Raw genomic sequence first — 24,039 nt, forward strand, 5'->3', positions numbered from 1 at the left:
AATTGGCAGAGCTGCGGTTTGAACCCATGACCTCTGGCTCCAAAGCCCAGGCTCTTTCCACTGAGCCATGCTGCTTCTCTATGACACCTTATGACATCTCCATGTGACTGGCAAGTGGCAAGGTCCTGATGATCCTAGGGGCTTGGAGAAGAGGAGCCCTATGACCAACATGCCCTGCTCAACCAAACCTGGCCCAGCCCTACTCTCTAGATCCTCAAGTGGAGACCAAGGGGACAGGAAGATGACTTTGATTAAAACCAAAGACAGAGCCACGTAACCTTAGACCCAAATGTCTCACCTCTCCTCTCTCAATTACAGAAAATGCTACTGCAGGAAGGAAAACTCTTACTTTAAACAATGAATAAAAGGAAGAAAATGAATTGCATGAATGAAACTACACACAGCCTGGACTAGTGGGAAAAGCACGGACCTGGCTACTAATTCCGGGCCCTCCAGTTGCCTGCTTAAACTTCTATGGGCCTCAGTTAGAAAATGGGGATTAAATTCCTGCTCTCCCTTCCACTTAGACTGTGAGCCCCATGTGGAATACTAGGGTCAAATGATCCAGTACCTAATCCAGTGCTTACCACAGCGTTTGGCACATAGTAAGCACTTTAATAAATACCACAATTATTATTAGTGTTTCTTGGAATCAATTAAAAAGCCAATAAGTCATTGAATTAAGGCACTTAGCACATCTAGAATAATATGATGGTATATTCTTGGATAATATGCCACATGAAATTTGCCAAACTGAAGTTTTATATGATCTGCTGACTGACAGTTAATTGTTAAGCAGCCAGGAGAATATGAGAAGTCAAACCAATCCACCTTGGGACAAACGGGAGCCCAGGAACACCAGCTTGGAATAGAAATGGCTCTATCACACCAACAACAAAGAGACCATCAGCCAAACCCACCCAAGTCAGGAAGTGACAGTAAATTCACTCATCAATGCCAGCAGATATCTGAATTCACAAATAGAGGTAAAGGTTAAAATGTCCATCTTCATATCTTCCACAAGGAAGGGAAATTATATCCCATAAAAGAGAAGACTTTCTTCCCTCCAAGCACCTATAAAAGTAGCCTGAAGGGAAGCAGTGTGGCCTAGTGGAAAGTGAATGGGTTTGGGGAGTCAGAGGATCTGGGTTCTAATTCCAGCTCTGCCACTTGCCAGCCGGGTGACCTTGGGCAAGTCACTTAACATTTCTGTGCCTCAGTTTCCTCCTTCATAAAGTGGGGATTAAATACCTGTTCTCCCTCCTACTTAGACTGTGAGGCAGGGATTGTGTCCGACAATTATCTTGTATCTATCCCAGTGCTTAGTAAAGTACTTGGCACATAGTAAGCCTTTACCAAATAACGCAATCATTATTATCTTGTATTTTTCATACTTTTAATGGATAAGTCTTTCCAAATCTACTACCAACTCTACTGTACTGTTTCTTCCCAAGTGCTTAATAAAGTGCTCTTCACAAAGTACACACTCAAATACCATTGATTGACTGACTTTAAATTGTCCAGAAAAGGAAAGATGCAGAAACCTGGAAATAAATATGGGATTTTTTTTTTTTAAACCTCAAGGTACTGCAGCAGTTGATAAATTTTTTTCTAGGGAAATGGAGCAGCCTCCATTCCTAGATTGGCTGGAGTAGACACACTTTCATGGTATTTCATTGTCTACCTACACTGGAAGATTTTAAGGTCAGACCCATCTAAATTCTGGAGAACATAAGAACTGCCTCTTCCATCATGGCATCCCCTCCAACTCTATTAAAGATAGAAGGACTCATTTAGGGTTGAAAGCTGTAGTCTTAAGGCAACTGCGCTCTAAACTATTGTACCAGAAAGTGCCTTAGCCGAAAGCAGCTTTTGCCATCCTAGTTCCACCATCCGATCCAGTATAAGGTTTATGATCATTACTTATTCATTCTCAGGGGCCTGGAACTTCAAAAATTCTGCCATGATGGTTCTGAGGGCTTGGAGGCTGCCAAAGAAATGGCCAGAGGTACCCTCTTAACAACTGGGAAGTCCTCCCAAGAAGGGAGAGAGGAACCAGTGGAGAAGCAGTGTGGCCTAGCGGATAGAGCATGGGCCTGGGAGTCAGAATGGACCTGGGTTCTAATCCCGGCTCTGCCACCTGCCTGCTGTGTGACCATGGGCAAGTCACTTCACTTCTCTGTGCCTCAGTTACCTCATCTGTAAAATGGAGATCAAGACTGTGAGCCCCATTTGGGACATAGACTGATGATCTTGTATCTACCCCAGAGCATAGTACAGTGCTTAAATACCATTAAAAAAACCCTCAAATACCATATCTAAGTTTCTAACAGGCCTCATTGACTTGGATAACCAAATACGATTTTCTCCTCAGCCTCAATGTCCTTCTGGAGAGGAAGGGAAGCTGAATGAGTGGAGCTCAGCAAGCCTTTTAGGGCGAGGGGGGGTCTTCTACTGTCAACTTACTTAAAGTATTCAGGTGAGGCCAGGAACACTGTTCTGACTGCCTAAGTAAGACCCCTCTTCCAGACCAGCTGTGATCATATCATCTTCCTGAAGCAAACATCAGGTCAGACATCCTCCAATTGCTGTCAGGGGAGTGCTTGAAGCTATTTGCAAACTTGTCCAATCTGTGAAAGAAAAGAAACAGCACGAAAACCAAAAACACCCCCACCCCTAACATACATTCCCAACCCACCAACACCAACAAACACCACAGCACATTCTTTATAAGAGACACAAGGACATGATGACTAAAAAAGAAAAAAATGGACATGATGCAGAATATATTAATTACTGGGGCCAAGTGAGTTGTCAATATTCTTACTCCACAAGAGGACATAAGAATATAAATAATGAGAAACTAAAATGGTAAAGGGAAAAAAAAACAACCAAGGGAGCATGGTGAGGGAGGAAAGGAGGAAAATGGCCAACTCACTTGCAAGAATACACAAGAGCTTCTGCTTCCACCGAAAGGAAAGGCATGATCCCACTGGCTGCTTGAAAACAGGCAGCAAGGACTGGATTTCTAGATAGTGGATGGTAACCTTTTTAACTGTTAAATTTCATTGCCAGGAATCTTTGTATAAATTTTTTTTAACTCATTCTGTTGGGGCCTGGGAGCTTATTTTATATCAAAACTACTCTTTTTATTCTGCATCATGCATTTGAAAAACATTCTTTAGCACTGTGCAATTTGGTCAGAATTACCTCTTAAATGAAGGCATGATAATGATAATGACATATTTACAAGCTACATTTTAAATCATAAAAGGTACATTTTCAATGATAGAAAACAGATATGTACACCTCAGAGCACAGATTCAACTTAACCCTGTTTACATTAAACTGTACTGACTGAGCGCTTACTGTGTGCAAAGCACTGTACTAAGCTGTTGGGAGAGTTCAACAATAAACAGACACATTCCCCGCCCACAGCAAGCTTACATGTCACACACCTTCATATATAACACTTTATTACTGTAATATTTAAGTACTATGTGCCAAGCACTACACTAAGCACTGGGCAGATGCAAGATAAGCAGATTGGACACAGTCCCTGTCCCATATTGGTCGGGGGGCGGGGGGGCGGGCATGGCAGGGAGTGAAAGTTAACATGTATTTATATTTGTATATTATTTTATATATTTGCATTTGTTAAGCACTTACTATGTGCCAAGCACTGCTCAAAGTGCTGAGGTAGATACAACTTAATCAGGTTAGATGCAGTTTCTGTCCCACATGGGGCTCACAGTCTAAGTATGAAAGAGAACAGGCATGTAATCTCCATTTTAAAGTTGAGGAAACTGAGGAACGGAGAGGTTAAGTGATTTTCCCAGGATCACATAACAAGCAACTGGCAGAGCTGGGTTTAGAACCCAGGTCCTTTGATTCCCAGGCGTGCTCTTTCCACTAGACCATGTAGCTTCCCACTTGTTCAACTTCAGATGTCTACAAATTTCAGGCTCATCAGAGAACCAATGCAAAAATGTAAACTGAAGACAATTCTAACAAGGTTGTTGTTGAACAATTACAAAATCAATTTTGGTTTTCAATTATCAGAAAAAACAGATAAGAGATTTAAGTAGGTGCACGTCATCAAGAAAAAGCACTTGGCATTGCTGCTTTACTAATCAGATTGGGAGTCAGGTGAGATCTCAAAGAATCATAAATCTGGAACTTTTCCGGTGCATCCTGGTGGATAGTGGGCAAACAGTAATGCATTTTTGAGAAAGTGAATAATGGCAAGCCTCGTACAATAGTCAACATATTTAAATCCCCATGTGAAGTACACCCCTCCCTACCTGGGCAGCACCAAGCAGACTATTTCCAATATTGCTCATAAGACACTGCATATCTCCCTTCCACTTTCCCCATCTATCTAGCTTTTTTGCAGCTATACATGAAGTGCATAAGGAGGAGCATAAATTAAATCGGTGTTCTTAATTACCCACCTACCAAAACATAACTCACCCTGTGTATCTAGATGGACCTCTGCACAGTGGATTAAATAGCCACTTCATGAATAGATGAACACATTTTCTAGCCACACTCAGATAAGAATTTTAGAATTTAAGTCCTTACTAGGTGCCAACCACTGTGCTAAGCAGATGAACTCTTCAAGATAGTGAGTGTAAAGCAGGGGACTTAGAACAGAGCCTTGAGGAATGTTGATAAGACAATGGATAACATTTCTTGAAAGGAAATGGCCAATTTCTGCCATTCTGCCAATTTCTACACTAACTGCTTAAAGAACCACATCAGAGATCCAGATTTAAAGTGAAGGCTATAAAAAAAATTCATTATATGCAGGATTTCCCATCTTGGAATCCATTACCAACCACATCTTCAACTCATTCAGGTAAAAGACCCCTGAATAGAATCACTTTACTTTTCCAGAACAACCATTCCCTCTTGTTCAGTCAAGCAGACCTAGAAGTTGGGAAACTTGCCTAGACAGAACATAAAATGATCCAAATGCAAAGGCACATCACTTAATTATTATTATTTATAATAATAATAATAGTCATAGTAGTAGTAGTGGCAAGTAGCATTTGTTAAGCACTTACTATGTGCCAATTACTGTACTAAAGCACTGGGGTTGGTACCGTGGCTTAGTGGAAAAAGCACAGGTTTGGGAGTCAAGAGGTCAGGGTTCTAATCCCGGTTCCACCACTTATCAGCTGTGTGACTTTGGGCAAGTCACTTAACTTCTCTGTGCCTCAGCTACCTCATCTGTAAAATAGGGATTAAGTCTGTGAGTCCCACTTGGGACAACCTGATTACCTAGTATCAGGGCTTAGAACAATGCTTGGCACAAAGTAAGTGCTTAACAAATACCATTATTATTATTATTACATCAGACATAAACCCTGTCCTACAAGGGACTCACAGTCTAAGATGGAGGGAGAACAGGTATTTATCCCCACTTTACATAGGAGGAAAGTGAAGCACAGAGAAGTAAAGTGACTTGCCCAAGGACACAGAGCAGGCAAGTAGTGGAGTCAAGATTAGAATCCAGGTCCCCGACTCCCAGGCCTTGCTTTTTCCACTTAACATACTGCTTCTCTCCCTAGAGGTTACTGTCCCAACATTCAGTATTTTAAAATAAAGTTACATGATATGAAAAAGAATTGATCCTGAGGTTTGATATTACTACCACAGGATTTCCATTCTGTTATCTCATCAGTTTACGTAAAGACCCATTTAAATGGAAGTCTCACACTAAGAAGGACCATAATACATATTCAAATACAAAAGGAAAACCTGGCATAATATTTTCTGTACTCTCCACAAAGGCAAGGACTATGCCTTCTCTGTGCTCTGGACTTTTTACCTAAAGCAACAAGGACTGTGCCACATGCTAGGGATCCTTCGTTCCATTCAATTAACATTTACTGTCAATCAATTTGTGTCTATCTTCAAAAACATTAAAAAAACATAAGACCCTGTTGGGGAAGAAAACATAATACTGGAGTAATCATACCTATCTTAACAAAATAGACTAAAAGAAATCCAATTACATCAAAAAGTTTTACTTTAAAATTCATACATTATAAGGTGGAAAGCCAAAGTTTTAAACACCTGTTTTTGGAATAGTTGCACCACTCTTAAATATTATTTTCCTCAAAGTCTGTAAGGTTTGCCTCAACATTTTCTTATCCCAAACTAATAAAATAACTTATATCAGTATTGTCCACTGGTAGTTCATTGCAAAAATGTGTGACTAAATCAGGTCAGATTTCTCTTGAAAATTGAGGGCCACAGCACAACAGTAAGTGCTTAAAATATACTATTACCATTATTTACGGCACAACTGGCTTAATGGGGCCATTTGTGGTCTGATATTCTCTGGAGAATGAACTGGACGAAGTTGCAAGTCAGGCAAGTCTTCCTCAAGCCCTCTCCCTCCTTTGATGCAACACTGACCATAGGAAACTTCAGCCCTAATGCAGCCAGCCCCCTGGCTTCTGATGCCCTGGGGAACCAGACACTTAGGAGCATGGCTAGGACTGGCCCTCCAAAGGGTTGATGAGGGCGGTGGTGAGAATAGTGATTTAAAGCTCATTTTACCCAAAAGGCACAGAGAAAACAGAACTGGGTGACACTGGAGGTGGTGACTGCGTTCCAAGACTTCACAAGGGTTCTCCAGCCACCAAGAACCTGATTTTGGGGACTTGATATACAAAGTAGTTCTACCTTTAGTATTTTCCCCCAAGTGCTTAGTACTCTACTCTGCACATAATAATAATAATAATAATAATAATAATAATAATGATAATAGTATTTGTTAAGTGCTTACCATGTGCAAAGCACTGTTCTAAGCGCTGGAGGGATACAAGGTGATCAGGTTGTCCCAAGTGGGGCTCACAGTCTTAATCTCCATTTTACAGATGAGGTATCTGAGGCACCGAGAAGTTAAGTGGCTTGCCCAAGGTCACACAGCTGACAAGTGGCATAGCTGGGATTCAAACTCATGACCTCTGACTCCCAAGCCTGCACTCTTTCCACTGAGCCACGCTGCTTCTCTATATGGCAGGCGCTCAAGAAATACTATTGATCAACTGATCAATTCTGTGTTAAAAAAAAATCCCAAAAGGCCCATTTTCAAGGCACACCAAACAAAGGACAGCTTCTAAGACTTGACCATTAAAAACATGATCAGAATACGTAGCCTGAACTGCAGCATGTGTCCAGTTCAATCACGAAATTGCTGACTTTGCTTTTCTCTCGATCAAAAAGCTAAAGATCAATGAATGGTATTTTTTGAGCATTTATTGTGTGCAGTGCACTGCACTAAGAGCTTGGGATAATACAACAGAGTTGGTGGACGAAATTTCTGCCCACCAGGAGCTTACAGCCTATGAGGGGAGACAGACATTAAATGATTAAAGATCACTTTAATATCTAAAAATATGAAGTATATTTGTCTATTGCCTGAAGCCCTAATTAAAGTGATCGTTTAACATCCATTGAGCAAACATGGGCAGGACATACAGTAACTTAAATCCAAAGACAGTTCCTAATTTTCAACAACACGCAAAAAGCATTCAGCATCGAAACATAAAGACTCTTCATCTTTTCCAAGGTGGCAGATCCCTACTCTCCCCAACTTCAAAACCATACTAAAACCACACCTCCTCAGGAGGCCTTCCCTGACTAATCTCTCACCTTCCCGACTCCCACCCCCACACTTGGGTGGGTACCTCCTAAGCACTTTGAAACGCACCCCACCCTCACCCCACTTACGTACATATCTTTAAACTCTGCTGCTTCCCCCTAACTGTAATTTATTTTAGTGTCTGTATCTCTCACTAGATTTTTAGCTCTTGAAGGGTAAAGATCAGGTCTACTAACTACATTGTAGTCTGCACAGAGCAAATCCTCAATAAATACTATTGATGGTGATGATGATAATGAACAGAGCCTAAAAATCCCTCTCTACATTCCATCTGGAGCATTCTTTTTATGTAAATCAAGGGATCCTGGTTCTTAACTTACATTTCTCTGAACAACATCTTATCAAATGATGAATTGATCTTACACAATTTTTATCTCCAAATGATGTGAGTTAAAATTAATGTTAAAAGGTCATGGCGCAGGGCGAAAAATGGTAATGAAGAGAGAAAACAAAACAGCCCTTTTTTTTGCCATTTTCTCAGGCCAAATAATTATTCTCACTAAACTTCTTAGGATAAAACTTGGAGACTTCATGTCACAGTAGTTCCACACACTATGAGTAATGATGTTGGAACAGAACAACAGATTCATTTTTTTTTCAAATGATGCAAGTTTATTTTTAATAAGAGAAAAATCAGACAGACTTTTGAAATTATAAATAAATCTAATATATTGATGGGTTGTTTTACTTTCCTTTTAATACACTGGTATTACAATAAAGCCAGAAAGTTTACATTGGAAACATTTATATAAGAAAGGCATTATTCAAACAAATGAGGTAACTTAAAAGGATTTTAAAGTAAAATGAATGCATATGGAAATGAGAACACAAACAACTTATTTTTATGAACACAGCCAAATATTGCACTATTCTTTAGACAAGAGATGTTTTCTAGTTTATTGGCTTAAATTATGAAAGTATATTTTCTTACTTTTGCAAAAATTTTAAAAGGGACTATGTAATTGAACATCCTCACTCATTTAACTATGGCAGTTTTACTAGCAACCACACACAGTAGCAACTAATGCATTCAATGAATGAAAAATGGCAAAGGATGCATGCATTTTAATAGCGCACATCTAACTAATTGTCATCATCACTACTACTATCGTGAGTCTTAATCCATTCCCTGTAGGCCTGAATTTTCTGAAGGCATGATAAAGAAAAAAAAAAAGTATATGAGTTAGTTTAAACAGTAAACTTATACTAAAAAACTCACACAAAATACGAAATGTTACTGGCTTTGGAATGCTATTTGCAGCATTCCTTGTTGGATATTTTGTAGTTATATATAGTAGCAAGATGATAAAAACAGTTTTGTTCATTTTACTTTAAGTTTTTGCTATTCTAACCTTAGCCCCAGTCAACATTACACATTTCAGGCTAAATATACTTAACTGGCTATTACCCTAGTCAGGCATCTTCCATCAAAGGCTATTATCTGCTGAGAAGGCACACATTAGAAAAGCATTTAGACCTTTGCTTTCTTTCACATTCCAAAAACTGCCTGATTATCTTGCAAAGTTCAGATCATTTTTTTTTCAAACCCACATAAGAATATCTCAGAAAAGTATGGGGAAACCCCTAAAAAGATATGACTGGCATTTTAATGGAATTATCAATAAACAACACGGATTAAGACCAAACCAAGAAAGCTTCTCAAGGGCAGGGATTGGGTCTACCATCTCTATTGTACTGCACTGTCCCAGGGGCTTAGTACAGTGCTCTGCACACAGAAATCACTCAATAAATACCACTGATTGAAAAATACCTTACTGCTAAATTCTCACACCTGTAGCCTTCTCTTTCAAAGTACAAGTATTAAGAGACATTTTTAAGAATTTTCAAATGGTAATCCTAAAAATATGACAAGAAAGAAGAACAAAATGCCAGCACCATTGTTGTTGTTTAGAACCATATTTGGTGCTACTGCTTACATTATGTCAAGCTTATACTTGGAGCTTTGATGTATTTTGTAATTATGTAAACATGTAATTGATTAGAAAAACCCAGCCTAACTAATAAACCACACATAAATGCTTCATCTATGAAAGTTCAAAACTTGCAAAAAACACCTTTAAGTAGTGCAAGAGGGATTTCTTTGGCTTTGCGATTACAACAGGAATTCTGACAAGGCACATGGAGGATCTCAAGTGTATGAGGTGGTTCATGAAAGCTCTACCTCAGCAGAATCTCTTTTAGTAGCATCCCTTTGCTTAAAATTAGAATTGCCTCAAAAAATTGTTTTTGTAGCTTCCAGAAACGGTGAACTAACATTGGTATAAGTGGAAATTATGCTAGATTATATGCAAATGTTGGTCAAACAAGGGATAGAGGAGCACCAGATGGGTAACATTACTCGGGTAGGGATAAAACCACAAGTGATAGATCTGCTCTGTTAGTTTCCTTGGCGTGTTGTTATTCTCAGTGGTCTGAAACCACTTGATCAGTGCCTGTTGCAGAGCGGGAACAGTTTGGTTTGGCTCCTCCGCTTCCTGGAGGGGGGGTCTACAGTTTCGGGAGCTCCAAGTGGAGGTTATTCCCAATTGCACTTCTGCCCTGCTAGCTTTCCCCACCCCGGCTACCTTCGTCCCTGATCCCAGCTTTCTCTTCAACTTATGCCCACACCACATTTCACAGATCCCCGAGCACCAAAGCATGAAGGAAACATTCTCATCACGCAACTCGCACTGCAGTGCCCAGACTCTGGAGGAAGCTAAACCCATTTCAAAATGATTTTCAAGCTGGAAAACCGTTACACACCCCTCTGCTCAAAATGGTGGCCTGTGAAGGGCAAACTGCCTGAAATAGCAAACTTCAAACTTCAGAAGCCTTTGGTGGTGAAAGTTGACCAAGTTGTAAACCCCATTTCCCATGCGCTCTTTAATTAAATTATACATGTTCTTCAAGTGCCATATTTTTATTTTACTTTTGTAAAATAAAATCTTAAAAATGGCATTTTGTAACACAAGGCCATGAGTGAGAATGGCACTTCTATAGGGTATTTCAACAAAAACATATTCAAAGGGACAAAAACAGAAACAGCAATTTTTAGATAAGGACTCCTTTTGGTGGCATAGATTCACAATACCAGAACTACTTAAAGCTGCTATAGTCTGGTATCCATTATCCAAAATCCACCTTTCAAAAGCCCATTCGAGGAGGAATGAAAAAAAAGAGAAGAATTCTATGGAGTTGTCTACACTGCAAGGGCGGCCTCCATGGTAGAAAAGATGCCTCCATTGCAAGGCAGAATCGTAGTATGAAACTATTAAGTGCAAATTCACCTGCGATTTCACAACCCAATATTCTGTGAACACACAAGGACGGACGACTTAACAGCATGTTCCCAAAAATATTGGAATATCTAAGACATCTGGGAAGTTTCTCACTCACATTAATTTTAACTGTATCCATCAGAACCCATTGCAAGATCTCTTCTACAAATTATATCTAAGTCGCCGTGGGGATATAGTTGATTTACTGGAAAACCAGAAGATTCCCAAAAGAGTAAACGGATATTGTAAAATAAATGTTGTCTATTCAGAAAGATGCAAAGGACACCTTGGCTATCAAATCTATCGCATAGATGCAAATATGTTTGGTTTATCCTATGTAAAACTAAAATACTACTGTAGAAAGACATCTGTACTCAAACAAAATTACCCTTTCAAAAACTTTTCATTTTATTTAAATTATTCTAATCTTAAAACTTTCACACCATGCACAACTGTTGCTATAAAAATCTACTGTTGGCTTTCATTTGTAAAGTCATGAATTAACTGCTCAAATCAAACTGTGACACCTGTAATAAAGAAAAGAAGACCTTACAGTGAATAAGGATTCCTTAAATAGTAGACATGTCTTAGAGACATGCCTTTATCTTACACAGGATATAACTGATGCTGGTAAAAAAAAAAAAAAATCACTTATTTTATAATGTATAAACATTAAAACAAATTCAATTAAACTCCTTCATTTTAATTTTAAACACACACCCAAATCCCCTTAAATTTATAATGCATTTCATTCACCTGTAATATCTGATTTCCAGTACCATCTCTGAGCCTGAATGGTCTGATAACTCCATCCTCATCAAGGAACCTAGGAGGTCGTAGACTCTCCACATCCTCATAACTTTCTGTAGCTCTGGGGGAAAAGGCAGATACAAGCTGGGATTAACAGACCTTCCCTGAGTCGATCGATCAATGCACGGTAAAAGTACACTACAGTTGCTAGACCTGATCTCTGCCCTGAAGGAGTTTATAATCTGGTGGGAGAGACAGGCATTAATATAAATTTCAGAGAGGGGAAGCCCTTGCATTTGGATTTACACCCTTAGCACTTATATACATACATAGCCATAATTTTTTTATTAATATCTGTCTCCCCCTCACGACAGTAAGCTCACTGTAAGCAGAGAACATGTCTACCAACTCTGCTATACTGTACTCTCCCAATTGCTCTGCACACAGAAAGCACTCAATAAATACGACTGATTGATGCATAAGAGAAGCAGCGTGGCTCAACGGAAAGAGCACAGGCTTTGGAGTCAGAGGTCATGGGTTCAAATTCCGGCTCCACCAACTGTCAGCTGTGTGACTTTGGGCAAGTCACAACTTCTCTGTGCCTCAGTTCCCTCATCTGTAAAATGGGGATGAAGACTGTGAGCCCTCCATGGGACAACCTGATCACCTTGTAACCTCCCCAGCGCTTAGAACAGTGCTTTGCACATAGTAAGCACCTAATAAATGCCATCATTAAGTGCTGAGGGGGTGGCCTGAGTTTCAAAGTGCCTAGGGGGTACAGACCCAAGTGCACAGGTGATGCAGAAGAGAAGGAGAGTGGGATGGGGAGATGAAAAACTAGTCAGGGAAGGTTTCCTGGAGGAAAACTGACTTTAGTAGGGCTTAAATCATTTTAGTACTAAAGATAAAGCCAATATCCATGGAAATGTAATAGCAAGAGGCTTTCTCCCCACAGTAGATTTAAAATAGCCTACGCTTAGCAACCAGAAAAATTATACTGTCAAAATGATTATGATTGGTAGAGTTTTCTACAAAACTTGGTAAGTCCTCACTATACTACTCTAATGTGACAAAACTATTATTTTATGAACCTGAATGGTAGAATTCAAAAAGGCATTAGTGGGATTAAAACATCAAAATTAAAATCGCGGCGTTGACAGAATGTTTTCTTTGTTTAAAATGAGCTTTCATTTAAATGCAAATATATTTTAGGTTCTCTATTTTTGCTTTTCACACACTTTTGGTAAATTGCTTTTCACAATCCAATCAAGTACTATGCTTTGGCTCTTGGCATGATTTGTTCTATTCCTAAAAATATCCATGTAACAAAGCACAATAGTCGTCCTCTTTCAGACAAGTCAGACTTGGAAACCAACATGACTAAATGTTTTTGTGGCTAATCAGTAAAGATCCTGAATGCTTTACAAAAGAAATGGAAGTAAGGATTATGATAAAGATAGTGTTTGTGACAGCATTGCATTTAAGTCTGAAAAGGACAATTAAAAGTCATTCCCTATCAAAAGCCCTCTCAAGTTTTCAAATAACTACATACACAGGACCATTCCTGTGTTGTGACATTTGGGGGCAACTGATCTGGGTCCTGCAACATTTAGGGTCCTGTCCCTACCAGTGAGTGGTGGACCCAAAGAGGCAACTGAGGAACTGGAACTCTCGCCCCTCTAGCTCTCTATTCGCCCTCCAATTTAGACAGTGAAGTGGGTCTGTAGGAAAGGGACTGTATCTGATCTGATTATCTTGTATTTACTCCAGTGCTTAGTACACAGTAAGGACTTAATACCACCACCATTATTATTACTGCACTGAGTACTTGGAAACAGAAGCACACGGCACATATACCCTGCACACCGTAAATATATGGATGTCAATTTTCAGAAGAACAAATACATGAATGAAATTTATGGTTGAAATCGTGAGTTCCTGCCATTCTGACAACAAAGTCCCATGATTGTGAGAAAAGCAGAGACTCATAATTCTGACTGTAAAATTCTTTCTAGATTGGGGACACAATAATTACTCACATCTAGCAACATGGGGTCTACTCCATTCAGGTTCCATTAAAAAAAATAGATGAAGGTGAAGATAATCTTTTTAGTAAGACTGGGGTTTAGCATAAACTGACATTTTTGAAAAAAAAAAAATGATCCCTAAATTTTTGGGCAACAAATCCTCCAAATTATTTAAATTCAATATTAGGGGATGTATCAAGGGAAGCAAAAATCCCTAAGCACAAGTCTAGGACACTGCGAGGTTTTAGTAAATGAGAGGGCACTGCACACTGTTGGGAGTTCCACAGCAGAAGGTCTGCTGACGCTTCAAAGAAATGACACACAAGTGAGGACAGGAATAGTAGGAGCAGTCTGACACAACGTACTGCTTCACCTGGCAAGCAGAGTTGTTTTATGTAAGCCTCCGGCTAATTAACCCTAGTATTTACCTTTTAATTCCCTGAAAGGTGCTACTCGCCATGTCTATAAGTCCTCCAGTCGGCCTTGCCACTGCTCCTACTAAGCCTTTTCCAACACCTTTGAAGAAACCAGATGCTCCTCCTTTCTGGGCTCCTAGAAAGAACAAGGTAAAGGGTTCGTATGAATACAAGCTTGGAAACTCATTAAGACTCAATTGAATTAATTAGTATACTTGCCTTTGACGGGTTTTGTCACTAATCCCGTTATGCCACTTACAAAGCCCTAGAAGAAAAGCCCAATGGCATATTTACAAAAGTGTTCTCAAACAAATGTCATGAAGTGCAATGCATATCTGAACGTGACTAATACATTCTCTCTTCCTCCCAGGCCCATTGTCTTAAAACCAAAATTCCATAAAGAGGAGAGAGAGAGAAGTCGTTGAAAATTCCGAAATGCTCACTGATCACACACTACACATCCCCAGTTGTTCCTCTCACAAAATTCTTCATTCAGCAACTTTGGGTAGTATTGCATAAGAAGTATTTACAGCAAGTGGGAATCTGGAATTTACAATGGAGGTGGAAGACACACTGGCCAAGAACTGGTAGGTGGCAGCTGTGACTTTCGTCCGTTGCCGAACAGCTGTATCACCACCGCTGCATCACTATAAGCTGGAAGTGTGGCCTAATGGAGAGAGCACGGGCCTGGGAGTCCGAGGACCTGGCTTCTAATCTGCTATTTGCCTGCTGTGTGACCTGGGGCAAGCCACTTCACTTCTCTGGGCCTCAGTTACCTAATCTGCAAAATGGGGACTCAATACCCATTCTCCCTCCTACTTAGACTGTGGGCCCAGTGAGAGACAGGGACTCTGTCCGACCTGATCATCTTGTATCATCTACCCCAACACTTAGAGCAGTTCTTGACACACAGTAATCGCTTAAATACCAGCATTATAATTACCACAGGTTGTGAAAAAAGGAGTCTTAGATGCTGTTTACAGATGCTAAGCCCGGGCCCCCACACCTACAGAGTTCAGTTCTCTAGTTACTGTCATCAGAACAAATCAATATATCAGCTTTCTAGACACAGATCTCCGTGATTCAAAGAATTCATGCTCCTGATAATAATGATAGCATTATTAAGCACTTACTATGAGCAAAGCACTGTTCTAAGCTCTGGAGAAGTTACAAGATGATCAGGTTGTCCCACAGGGGGCTCACAGTCTTAATCCCCATTTTACAGATGACGTAACTGTGGCACAGAGAAGTTAAGTGACTTGCCCAAAGTCACACAGCTGACAATTGGCGGAGCCAGGATTTGAACCCATGACCTCTGACTCCAAAGCCCGTGATCTTTCCACTGAGTTACACTGCCTCTCTGCTTCGCTGCTCCTAACTCGGCTAGCTTTCTCTTTGCACATACATACACACAAAGACTGAATTTTGGTAGCTCCTTTCATCAGAGACTGTTAAAGTATATTAGAAATTCTAACATTCATTAGCCTTCACACCAATTCTGAGAAGTAGGAAATTCATTAATGTATCATCTAAGCTTTCATTCATTCATTCAATCGTATTTATCAAGTGCTTACTGTATGCAGAACACTGTACTAAGTGCTTGCCTTGCACTTGAACCACAGAAAAGTTAAATTATATCCCCGGGGATCTTTCTTACAGTTACTAAGCCTTTTCCTCCTCGAGTGATGCCTTCTCTGATGCCAGCTGGTTTTGTATTCATGTTTTCTCGTCTCTTCTGTTGGTAGTCTTCATCCATTGTTATTGCTGCTACCCCTTTGGCCATTGCACTAGTGATTCTCGATGCTGCCCCAGCAAGGCCACCTATTAGAGGTTGGAGAATTTTTACATGCAACATTACTACATACCCATTATTAACTGGCTAGCATAAATTTGCATTGTAAAGAAAATACATATTTGCTTACCAACAGCTCCCCCTACTAGAGCCTTAAGTCCTATTGCCATTCCCTCTATAAACTCTTCAGGACCCTGGATGGCTCCCTAAAAGGATCACAGGAATGCAAAGGATAAATGCAATTTTGACTTAAAAACTCCAATGATTAAAACAATTTGGAATACTGAAATTAATTTAAATTGACCAACTCCCAAAATACTTGGGGGAAAAGTTTGAGAGGTCTGAATTCAAGAAGAAATAAAAAGGAGAGACCCTCGAGCAAACGTTATGCACTACAGAAGCTGCTCTAAAAGCAGTGTCTCAAAAGTAAGCATGGACAGCCTCAAGGGGAAATAGTACTCTTAGGGGAAAGATCACTGCCATACATTCATGTGGCAAATCGGAAGGAGGAAAAAAAAATCACAGTGAGATTTATGAATGAGAAAGCAAACTTTACATTTAGTCAGGGGAATAATCAACTTAGAGTCTCTTTACAGCAGAAAAAGCAGGCCACTGCATGAGAAGCCAGGTCCTCTGACCCCCTAGGCCAGTGCTCCCAGTTCGTGCTCTCATGCTAATATGATCAAGCCCATTCTCCCTTTGGGTAAGGAAGAGAAAAGGCCATCTTCCAACCACATAGGTTGTCTTCTGAAATACTGGGTGTTTACTAAGTTGAATAATAATAATAATTATTATGTTGGTATTTGTTAAGTGCATACTATGTGCCAAGCAGTGTTCTACAAGGTAATCAGGTGGGACTCACAATCTTTATCCCCATTTGATAGATGAGGTAACTGAGGTACAGAGAAATTAAGTGACTTGCCCAAGGTTGCACAGCTGACAAGTGGCAGAGCCGGGATTAGAACCCATGACCTCTGACTCCCAAGTCCGTGCTCTTTCCACTAAGCAGCGCTGCTTCTCAAGGGCACACACCCCTCTCCCCCTGCACATAACACGTTCCAGGGGTTAAGGAGTGGGATTACCGGTGGTGATTTTGCCCTACGTGAGCCACCACAGTCAGACAGTGCTTTATGTACCAGGGTTCTAATCTGTAAAATGGAGATTAAATCCTCCTCCTTCTAATTTAGACTGTAAACCCCATGTGAGACAGGGACTGTGTCCAACCTGATTACCTTGTATCTACTCCAGCGTTTGGTACAGTGCCTGGGACACAGTAAATGCTTAACACGTACCATGAAAATATGAGTGCTTTGACTGGGGAATATTAATTTAGAAGTATGCATGTGGAGAGATATGGTGGAGAGACATGGATTTGATTGATAGAACCCTAAAGGAATACATTTACATTAATGGAGGTCAATAGGATAATCAATGTTGGGGCTAATAAATTGCATTTCATATTTTAAGGCAGCACTGAAGGGAAATTTGCCTGCATCTATAGGTACAAAGAGTTTGATATATGAAGGATGGAGAAATTTCAATCAGTGGAGTTGAAAAAGCAAGTCAGAAGAGATTTCTTTTTGGTAGCAAAAAAGGGAAATGTATCTTAAATGGTGGCTAAACATGAACACAGTAAAGACAAAATGGAAAAATGATCTTTTTTTTTTTATCAACCAAGTGAAATAATTTCAGACTCTGAATCATCAGATAATAGTAAATGTGCTCTCAGTTGCTCTATCTCACATTCAAATAGGTGAGTTGATCTTCCCAAGGTATTCAATACAGCTTATACAGCTTTGTTGGCTCTCTCAACTTGGGATAAGGCATTTTTCCAAACGCTGCCAAATGCTTACGATTCAGTGCTGCCAGGGACCCAATTGCAATGAAGGTTTTTAATGAGAACATCTTGATTAGGGAGAAATTTAATATTATATTTCCCACAAAGCAAGAGCGATCAGTTTACCTGATATGGTTCATAGAAGAATGCTTCCACTCCTTCAGAGAAATCTCTAATTAACCCATATGGATTTCCTAATACATCGAGGCCAAGAAGAAGGACATACATTTGTCTAATGGCCTAAAATAAAGACAGAGTCATTAATGATGATGATACTGCCTCAATATTCACTTAGGTTATTAAAGCTATTTTTGGCTCAAGCCTTCCATTTTTATACTCTCATGGGGCTTAACTTTTCTCCAAACATATACCAACCAATGGACCTATTTACAGTCACCTCCATATTTAACTTCAGGTGGTACCCCAAGGCTCCAAAGGTACAGTTTCTTTAACAAAGCTTGTAAAACTCTGCAGTCTACTACATTTCTTTTCACTTTCTCATGGGTCTTTCTGCTAGTCTTTTTAGAAAGACCTTTCTTTTTGCAGTGGAAAAACGTGCTTAATAAGTAATGCAGCAAAATGCAGGGCTTTGGCTGAAGGAAAACCATGTAAGGATCTGAAGAAAATGTTTCATTCAAATTTAGCATTTCATCTCTGCTCTGAGATGGCTAGGTACCAAAAATTCACATGTTCATTTTAGTATCAAAATTTTAGGTCAGAGAGGTCAATGACTTTTCTAGTTTTAAACAAGTCAGTGACAAAGAAAGAAACTGAACCCAGGATTCCAATTTCCAATCCATAACTCCAACCACAAGGATGACTTTTTCTACTCATCTGCACAGCTATAAATCAATGTACACCCCTTCCCCTGTGCAAAGACATCATACTAACCTGTTTAGAATAGTGCTTTATAACCTCATACTGTAATTGGGGGCTAGTGTGGAACTGATAGTTAAGTTCAAAGAAAGCCAGCCTGAAAAAAGAAGCGAGTTATATGGAGAAATTGAAAGCCACATTAGTCATTTCAAGCACATTTAACCCCTCTGCTAAAACCCCTTCCCCCTATGCAATTTGCCTAAGTTGGATATCCTACTCATTTGCCTGTCTCTCAAAAAAATTCAGAAACCTGGGACTTATTTTGGACCCTTTGCTATTCTGTGCCTTACTTTTCTGGTCGGTTATTGTCCTAGATCACCACCCCCACCTTTCACCCTCTCTGCTCACTTCTTTTTCTTCATCCACAACCTAGTCGGCTCTTGCCTTAAATACTATGAATCCTTTCTCTCTAGTTTCCCCCTTGCATTCACTGCCCCTTAAAAGGATGTCACTTTCCGAACACACCAATATCCTCCTGTCAAACATTCTCGACACTCCTCATCACTGTTCTTCTCAAATTCTAATTCCTGACTGTATCCCTCCACTTAACTCTCTGCCCCAATTTGCTGCTCATCTTCAGCCATACCATTTCCCATTCCTGCTACACAAGTTTGATCATTTTCCCAGAGTGTCCCATATCTCCTCCCATGCCCATCTTTGCATAGTCACTTCTGCTGGGTCCTAAGGTTGGAACATCCTCCCTCTCCCCAGATGCCACACAACACCCCATTCATTCTTCCTGGTTTCCTGACCACTTCGTGGCAATGATAACAATAATAATATTATATTAATTAATTAATGTGCCCCACATGGGGCACATTATCAACTGTACTGTGCTTCTTTAAGGCAACATATTTTACCTTTCTCTAAACTAACCTGGACTTAGCTGCACGTTTCACTACTTTTAAGTAGACTAAGTTGTCCAAGGACAGGGATTATGCCCTTCCTATATTCTTTTACCCTCACTCAGACCATGTAATAGAATGACAAGCATCCTCTGGGTGGTCAAACATAACTGACCTGAAGTAATAGCAAAAGGATTAATCAGTCAATTGCATTTATTGAGCGCTTACTGTGTGCAGAGCGTTCTATCATTCAATTGTATTTATTGAGCACTTGCTGTGTGCAAAGCACTTTACTAAGCACTTGGGAGAGTACAATATAACAACAAAACAGACACATTCCCTCCCTGTCCACAATGAGATAACAGTCTAAGTGCTTGGGAGAGTGTGATACAACAATTTAAAAAAACATTCCCCGGCCACAGCGTCCACTTGGTGCAACGCACAAAACTGCAAAAAAGAACCAACACGCTCCCCCACCACAAAGATCGTACACGGTAACTGAAGGGAGAATCAGGTACTTAATCTCATTACCAGTTCATTGATTGAACCTACTTGAACACTACATCTTGTACATCTGTAAGAGTTGCACCAATACTCTTCAACAGGATGTTCACAGAATTCACTGGTATCAGTCTTCCCTGCCTTTCATCTTTGACGGTTTCCTCTCCACCCAACCTGAAGGAAACACTGAAATGCAACTAAAGAAAAGGTCAAAAGTAAATAAAAGCATTTTTCTTGGAACAATTTGTGAATGTCTTTAAAAAATCTGAACAGACTTTAAAACATGCACAAACACATCTCAAATTAATCTCATAACATATATCCAAGTCAGCTTTAAGACAAGGCAATGATGGCCTCTTTTCTCAAGCTATACACTGAAAAGGTCTTCAGCATTTGCATATATATACATATATATGTATATATATATGCACTATAAACTCATCTGACTTTTCATTTACATAAAAAAATTCTTGCTTGATACATCGGTCCCATCCGTTGTGGTGATAAATTCAAATACCATTGTTAGGCTTTTCTGAGAGATTCATACTATCCCATATTAAATTGATCAAAGTTTATCCTGCAAATTCATTACATCCTCAGATGATCTGGATTTGAGTAAGACCACAGAGCCAATTTAGAATATATTGGTATTACACACATACACCTTTTGGTATGTTCGCAAATATAATTAACTTTTTCCATTTACTGTGCTCTATTCTCTATTTGTAGCTAGTTCCAGGTGCAACTAGAGGCCAGCAGTGGGTGAAAACGTAAAAAGCTTTAGCTGCCTGGCCCCTCTTCCACTTAAGTACCAACACTGGATGTAGAGCTGGATGAAGCTACATGACCAGACAGAAAGAGGGCCTGGTCCTTTCCTGCTCCCGGAAGGATCCTCTCCTCAGAGCACCGCCATAGACACCCGGGACTCCGTTCCTGAGAGGCCCGCCCGCCATCACACCGCGTGGTCCCCGCTGCTCCTGGAAGGATCCTCTCCTCAGAGCGCCCCTATAGACGCCCCCTGCTTCCAACCCCCGCCCCCCCCCCGCCCCCCCCCCCCCCCCACTTAAGCAACCTTCCTTAAAGTGCCCCCAATACCCCCCTTCCCGATCCGGACCTGACTGACTCTCCCCCCTCAACTTCCCCGGGAAAAAGGCCCTTGTTATCACCAAGTTACAGTAACGACAACCTCATTCGCACCTACTCAGCCCTCCCATGCTATGTGGCTGTTCACTCCTCTCCCCAGGTATCTCTGCTCCCTGAACCCCCTTAACAGGTCCACCCTACTCCAGCACATAATAGTTTGTATCTGCTCTCTGTGACATCATTATCTGCCAATTTTATTATTGCCATAGCATGTTAATCGTTAACTACCCTCTGTGATGCCATCACCTATTTATATCATTACTACTGTTTTATCGCTTCTGCATCTCAATTGTTAACCTCCCGCTGTACTGTCACTTGCCCTGCAGACCTCACCATAAACTTTCAATTCCCTTGCTCCCAACTGCCATTCCCATTCCTCACCTTCCCCTTCCACTCTCCCACCCAGCTTTTTCCCTCCCTCTCCCCCACCAAGACCACTCCCCCACACCCCCTACCAAGGATCCCTCTGTACCAGCGCCAATCCTCCACTCCTCCCTCCCAGCCCCCTCCCTCCCCTCCTCCCCACCCCCACCCCATCCCAGTTCTCCTTTCCCATCGCCATCCCTCTTCTCACTCTCCCCGCCTAGGCCCCTGACAACTCATCCCAATCCAAACCCTCCCCAGCCCTCGCACCCTTCCCCCTCCCTCCCCTCCCTCGACAGCTACTGCCAAGTGTGGCCTCTGGAACCCCTGCTCCGTTATAGGTAAGATCCCTTTCATCCTGGACCTATTCCTTTCCAGCTCTCTACTCCTCCTCGCCCTAACTGAAACATGGTTGTCTCCGGACGACACGATCTCTTCTGCTGCTCTCTCCAGTGGAGGCCTCTTTTTTTCCCACTCCCCCAGACTCACCGGAAAAGGAGGAGGCGTCGGTTTCCTGCCCCCCAATGTCGCTTTCGCACTATTCCTCCTCCCCCTTCCCTTTCCTTCCCTTCCTTTGAAGTCCACATTATTCGCCTCTACCACCCCCTCCAGATTCTTGTAGCCTTCATCTACCGTCCCCTGGCCCCACCTCCAACTTCTTTAACGATTTTGACCCTTTCCTCACCTTCCTTCTCTCCTTTTCCATGCCCACTCTGATCCTCGGAGACTTCAATATCCACATGGATATCCCTGGTGACTCCTCTGCTGCCCGCCTTCTATCTCTCCTTGACGCTGCCAACCTCTTGCTCCACCCCACCTCGCCCACTCACCAAATTGGTCATACCCTCAACCTCATCATCTCCTACCGCTGCACTGTGTCCACCCTCACCAACTCTGAAATCCCTCTCTCTGATCATAATCTTCTCACCTGCCTCCTCACTCACACTCCTTTCCCTTGTAAATCCATATTATTCCCTCACAGAGATCTCCACTCTCTTGACCCCACCCATCTTTCTGAGCGCCTCACACCCCACCTTGCCTCCCTCTCCTCTCTACCCAATCTTGATGATCAGATTGCTGCTCTCAACTCTACCCTTTCTACTCAGCTAGCCTCACTCGCTCCCCTTTCCCTTCGCCGCTCTCGTACCACTAACCCGCAGCCATGGATCACTGCCACTGTCCGCCTCCTTCGCTCTTATGCTCGAGCTGCCGAACGCTGCTGGCGAAAGTCTAAACACCATGTCAACCTCGTTCACTTCAAGTTTATCCTTTCCTGCCTTAACTCAGCCCTCTCCTCTGCCAGACAAAACTATTTCTCCTCCCTTATTGACACCCATGCCCATCTCCCCGTCAGCTCTTCCGTACATTCAACTTCCTTCTCAGGCCCCCAGTTCCCTCCCCCCTCCTCCTTCCCTCACCCCCAACGATCTGGCCTCCTACTTCATTAATAAAATTAAATCCATCAGGTCTGACCTCCCCAAACTCACTCCCCCAGCTTCTCCAACCCCCCAGCTCTCAACACTCTCTGCTACTCTCCAATCCTTCCCAGCAGTATCCTCAGAGGAGCTCTCCTCCCTCCTCTCAAGTGCTACTCCGGCCACCTGTGCTTCTGACCCCATTCCCTCTCATCTCATGAAATCTCTCGCTCCGTCCCTTCTCCCCTCCTTAACTTCCATCTTCAACCACTCACTCTCCACTGGTTCCTTCCCCTCTGCCTTCAAACATGCCCATGTCTCTCCCATCCTAAAAAAACCCTCTCTTGACCCCACCTCACCTTCTAGTTATTGCCCCATCTCCCTCCTACCATTCCTTTCCAAACTCCTTGAACGAGTCATCTCCACGTGCTGCCTCGAATTCCTCAACACCAACTCTCTCCTCGACCCCCTCCAGTCTGGCTTCCGTCCCCTACATTCCACGGAAACCGCCCTCTCAAAGGTCACCAATGACCTCCTGCTTGCCAAATCCAACGGCTCCTACTCTATCCTAATCCTCCTCGACCTCTCAGCTGCCTTCGACACTGTGGACCACCCCCTTCTCCTCAACACGCTATCCAACCTTGGCTTCACAGACTCTGTCCTCTCCTGATTCTCCTCTTATCTCTCCGGTTGTTCATTCTCAGTCTCTTTTGCAGGCTCCCCCCCCCCCCCCCCCCCCCCATCCCCTTAATGTGGGAGTTCCTCAAGGTTCAGTTCTTGGTCCCCTTCTGTTCTCGATCTACACTCACTCCCTTGGTGACCTCATTCGCTCCCACGGCTTCAACTATCATCTCTACGCTGATGACACCCAAATCTACATCTCTGCCCCTGCTCTCTCCCCCTCCCTCCAGGCTCACATCTCCTCCTGCCTTCAGGACATCTCCATCTGGACGTCTGCCCGCCACCTAAAACTCAACATGTCCAAGACTGAACTCCTTGTCTTCCCTCCCAAACCCTGCCCTCTCCCTGACTTTCCCATCACTGTTGACGGTACTACCATCCTTCCCGTGTCACAGGCCCGCAACCTTGGTGTCATACTCGACTCCGCTCTCTCG

General features: G+C 41.8%; 1 protein-coding gene across 3 annotated transcripts in view; it reads right to left on the reverse strand.

Annotated features, from left to right (window-relative positions):
• VPS13A (vacuolar protein sorting 13 homolog A) overlaps positions 1-24,039 on the reverse strand; it is a 181,084-nt gene that overhangs the window by 12,672 nt on the left and 144,373 nt on the right. Inside the window, exons 61-69 of one of the 3 annotated variants that reach the window (XR_005456591.1) lie at positions 20,055-20,200; positions 18,673-18,754; positions 17,908-18,021; positions 16,075-16,150; positions 15,810-15,973; positions 14,372-14,417; positions 14,165-14,288; positions 11,716-11,830; positions 2,467-2,630 (exon numbers count right to left, since the gene is read on the reverse strand). Coding sequence is in view for 2 of the 3 variants with exons in the window: in XM_038769430.1 (XP_038625358.1) it covers positions 8,765-8,827; positions 11,716-11,830; positions 14,165-14,288; positions 14,372-14,417; positions 15,810-15,973; positions 16,075-16,150; positions 17,908-18,021; positions 18,673-18,754; positions 20,055-20,200 (930 nt within the window). In the remaining variant the exon portion in view is untranslated. Of the gene's footprint in view, positions 1-2,466; positions 2,631-8,367; positions 8,828-11,715; positions 11,831-14,164; positions 14,289-14,371; positions 14,418-15,809; positions 15,974-16,074; positions 16,151-17,907; positions 18,022-18,672; positions 18,755-20,054; positions 20,201-24,039 lie in introns of those variants that run through there. The other 2 variants (XM_038769430.1, XM_038769429.1) reach the window with 2 other exon arrangements.

The sequence above is a fragment of the Tachyglossus aculeatus genome, chromosome X4, assembly GCF_015852505.1.
Source record: "Tachyglossus aculeatus isolate mTacAcu1 chromosome X4, mTacAcu1.pri, whole genome shotgun sequence".
Taxonomy (NCBI): domain Eukaryota; kingdom Metazoa; phylum Chordata; class Mammalia; order Monotremata; family Tachyglossidae; genus Tachyglossus; species Tachyglossus aculeatus.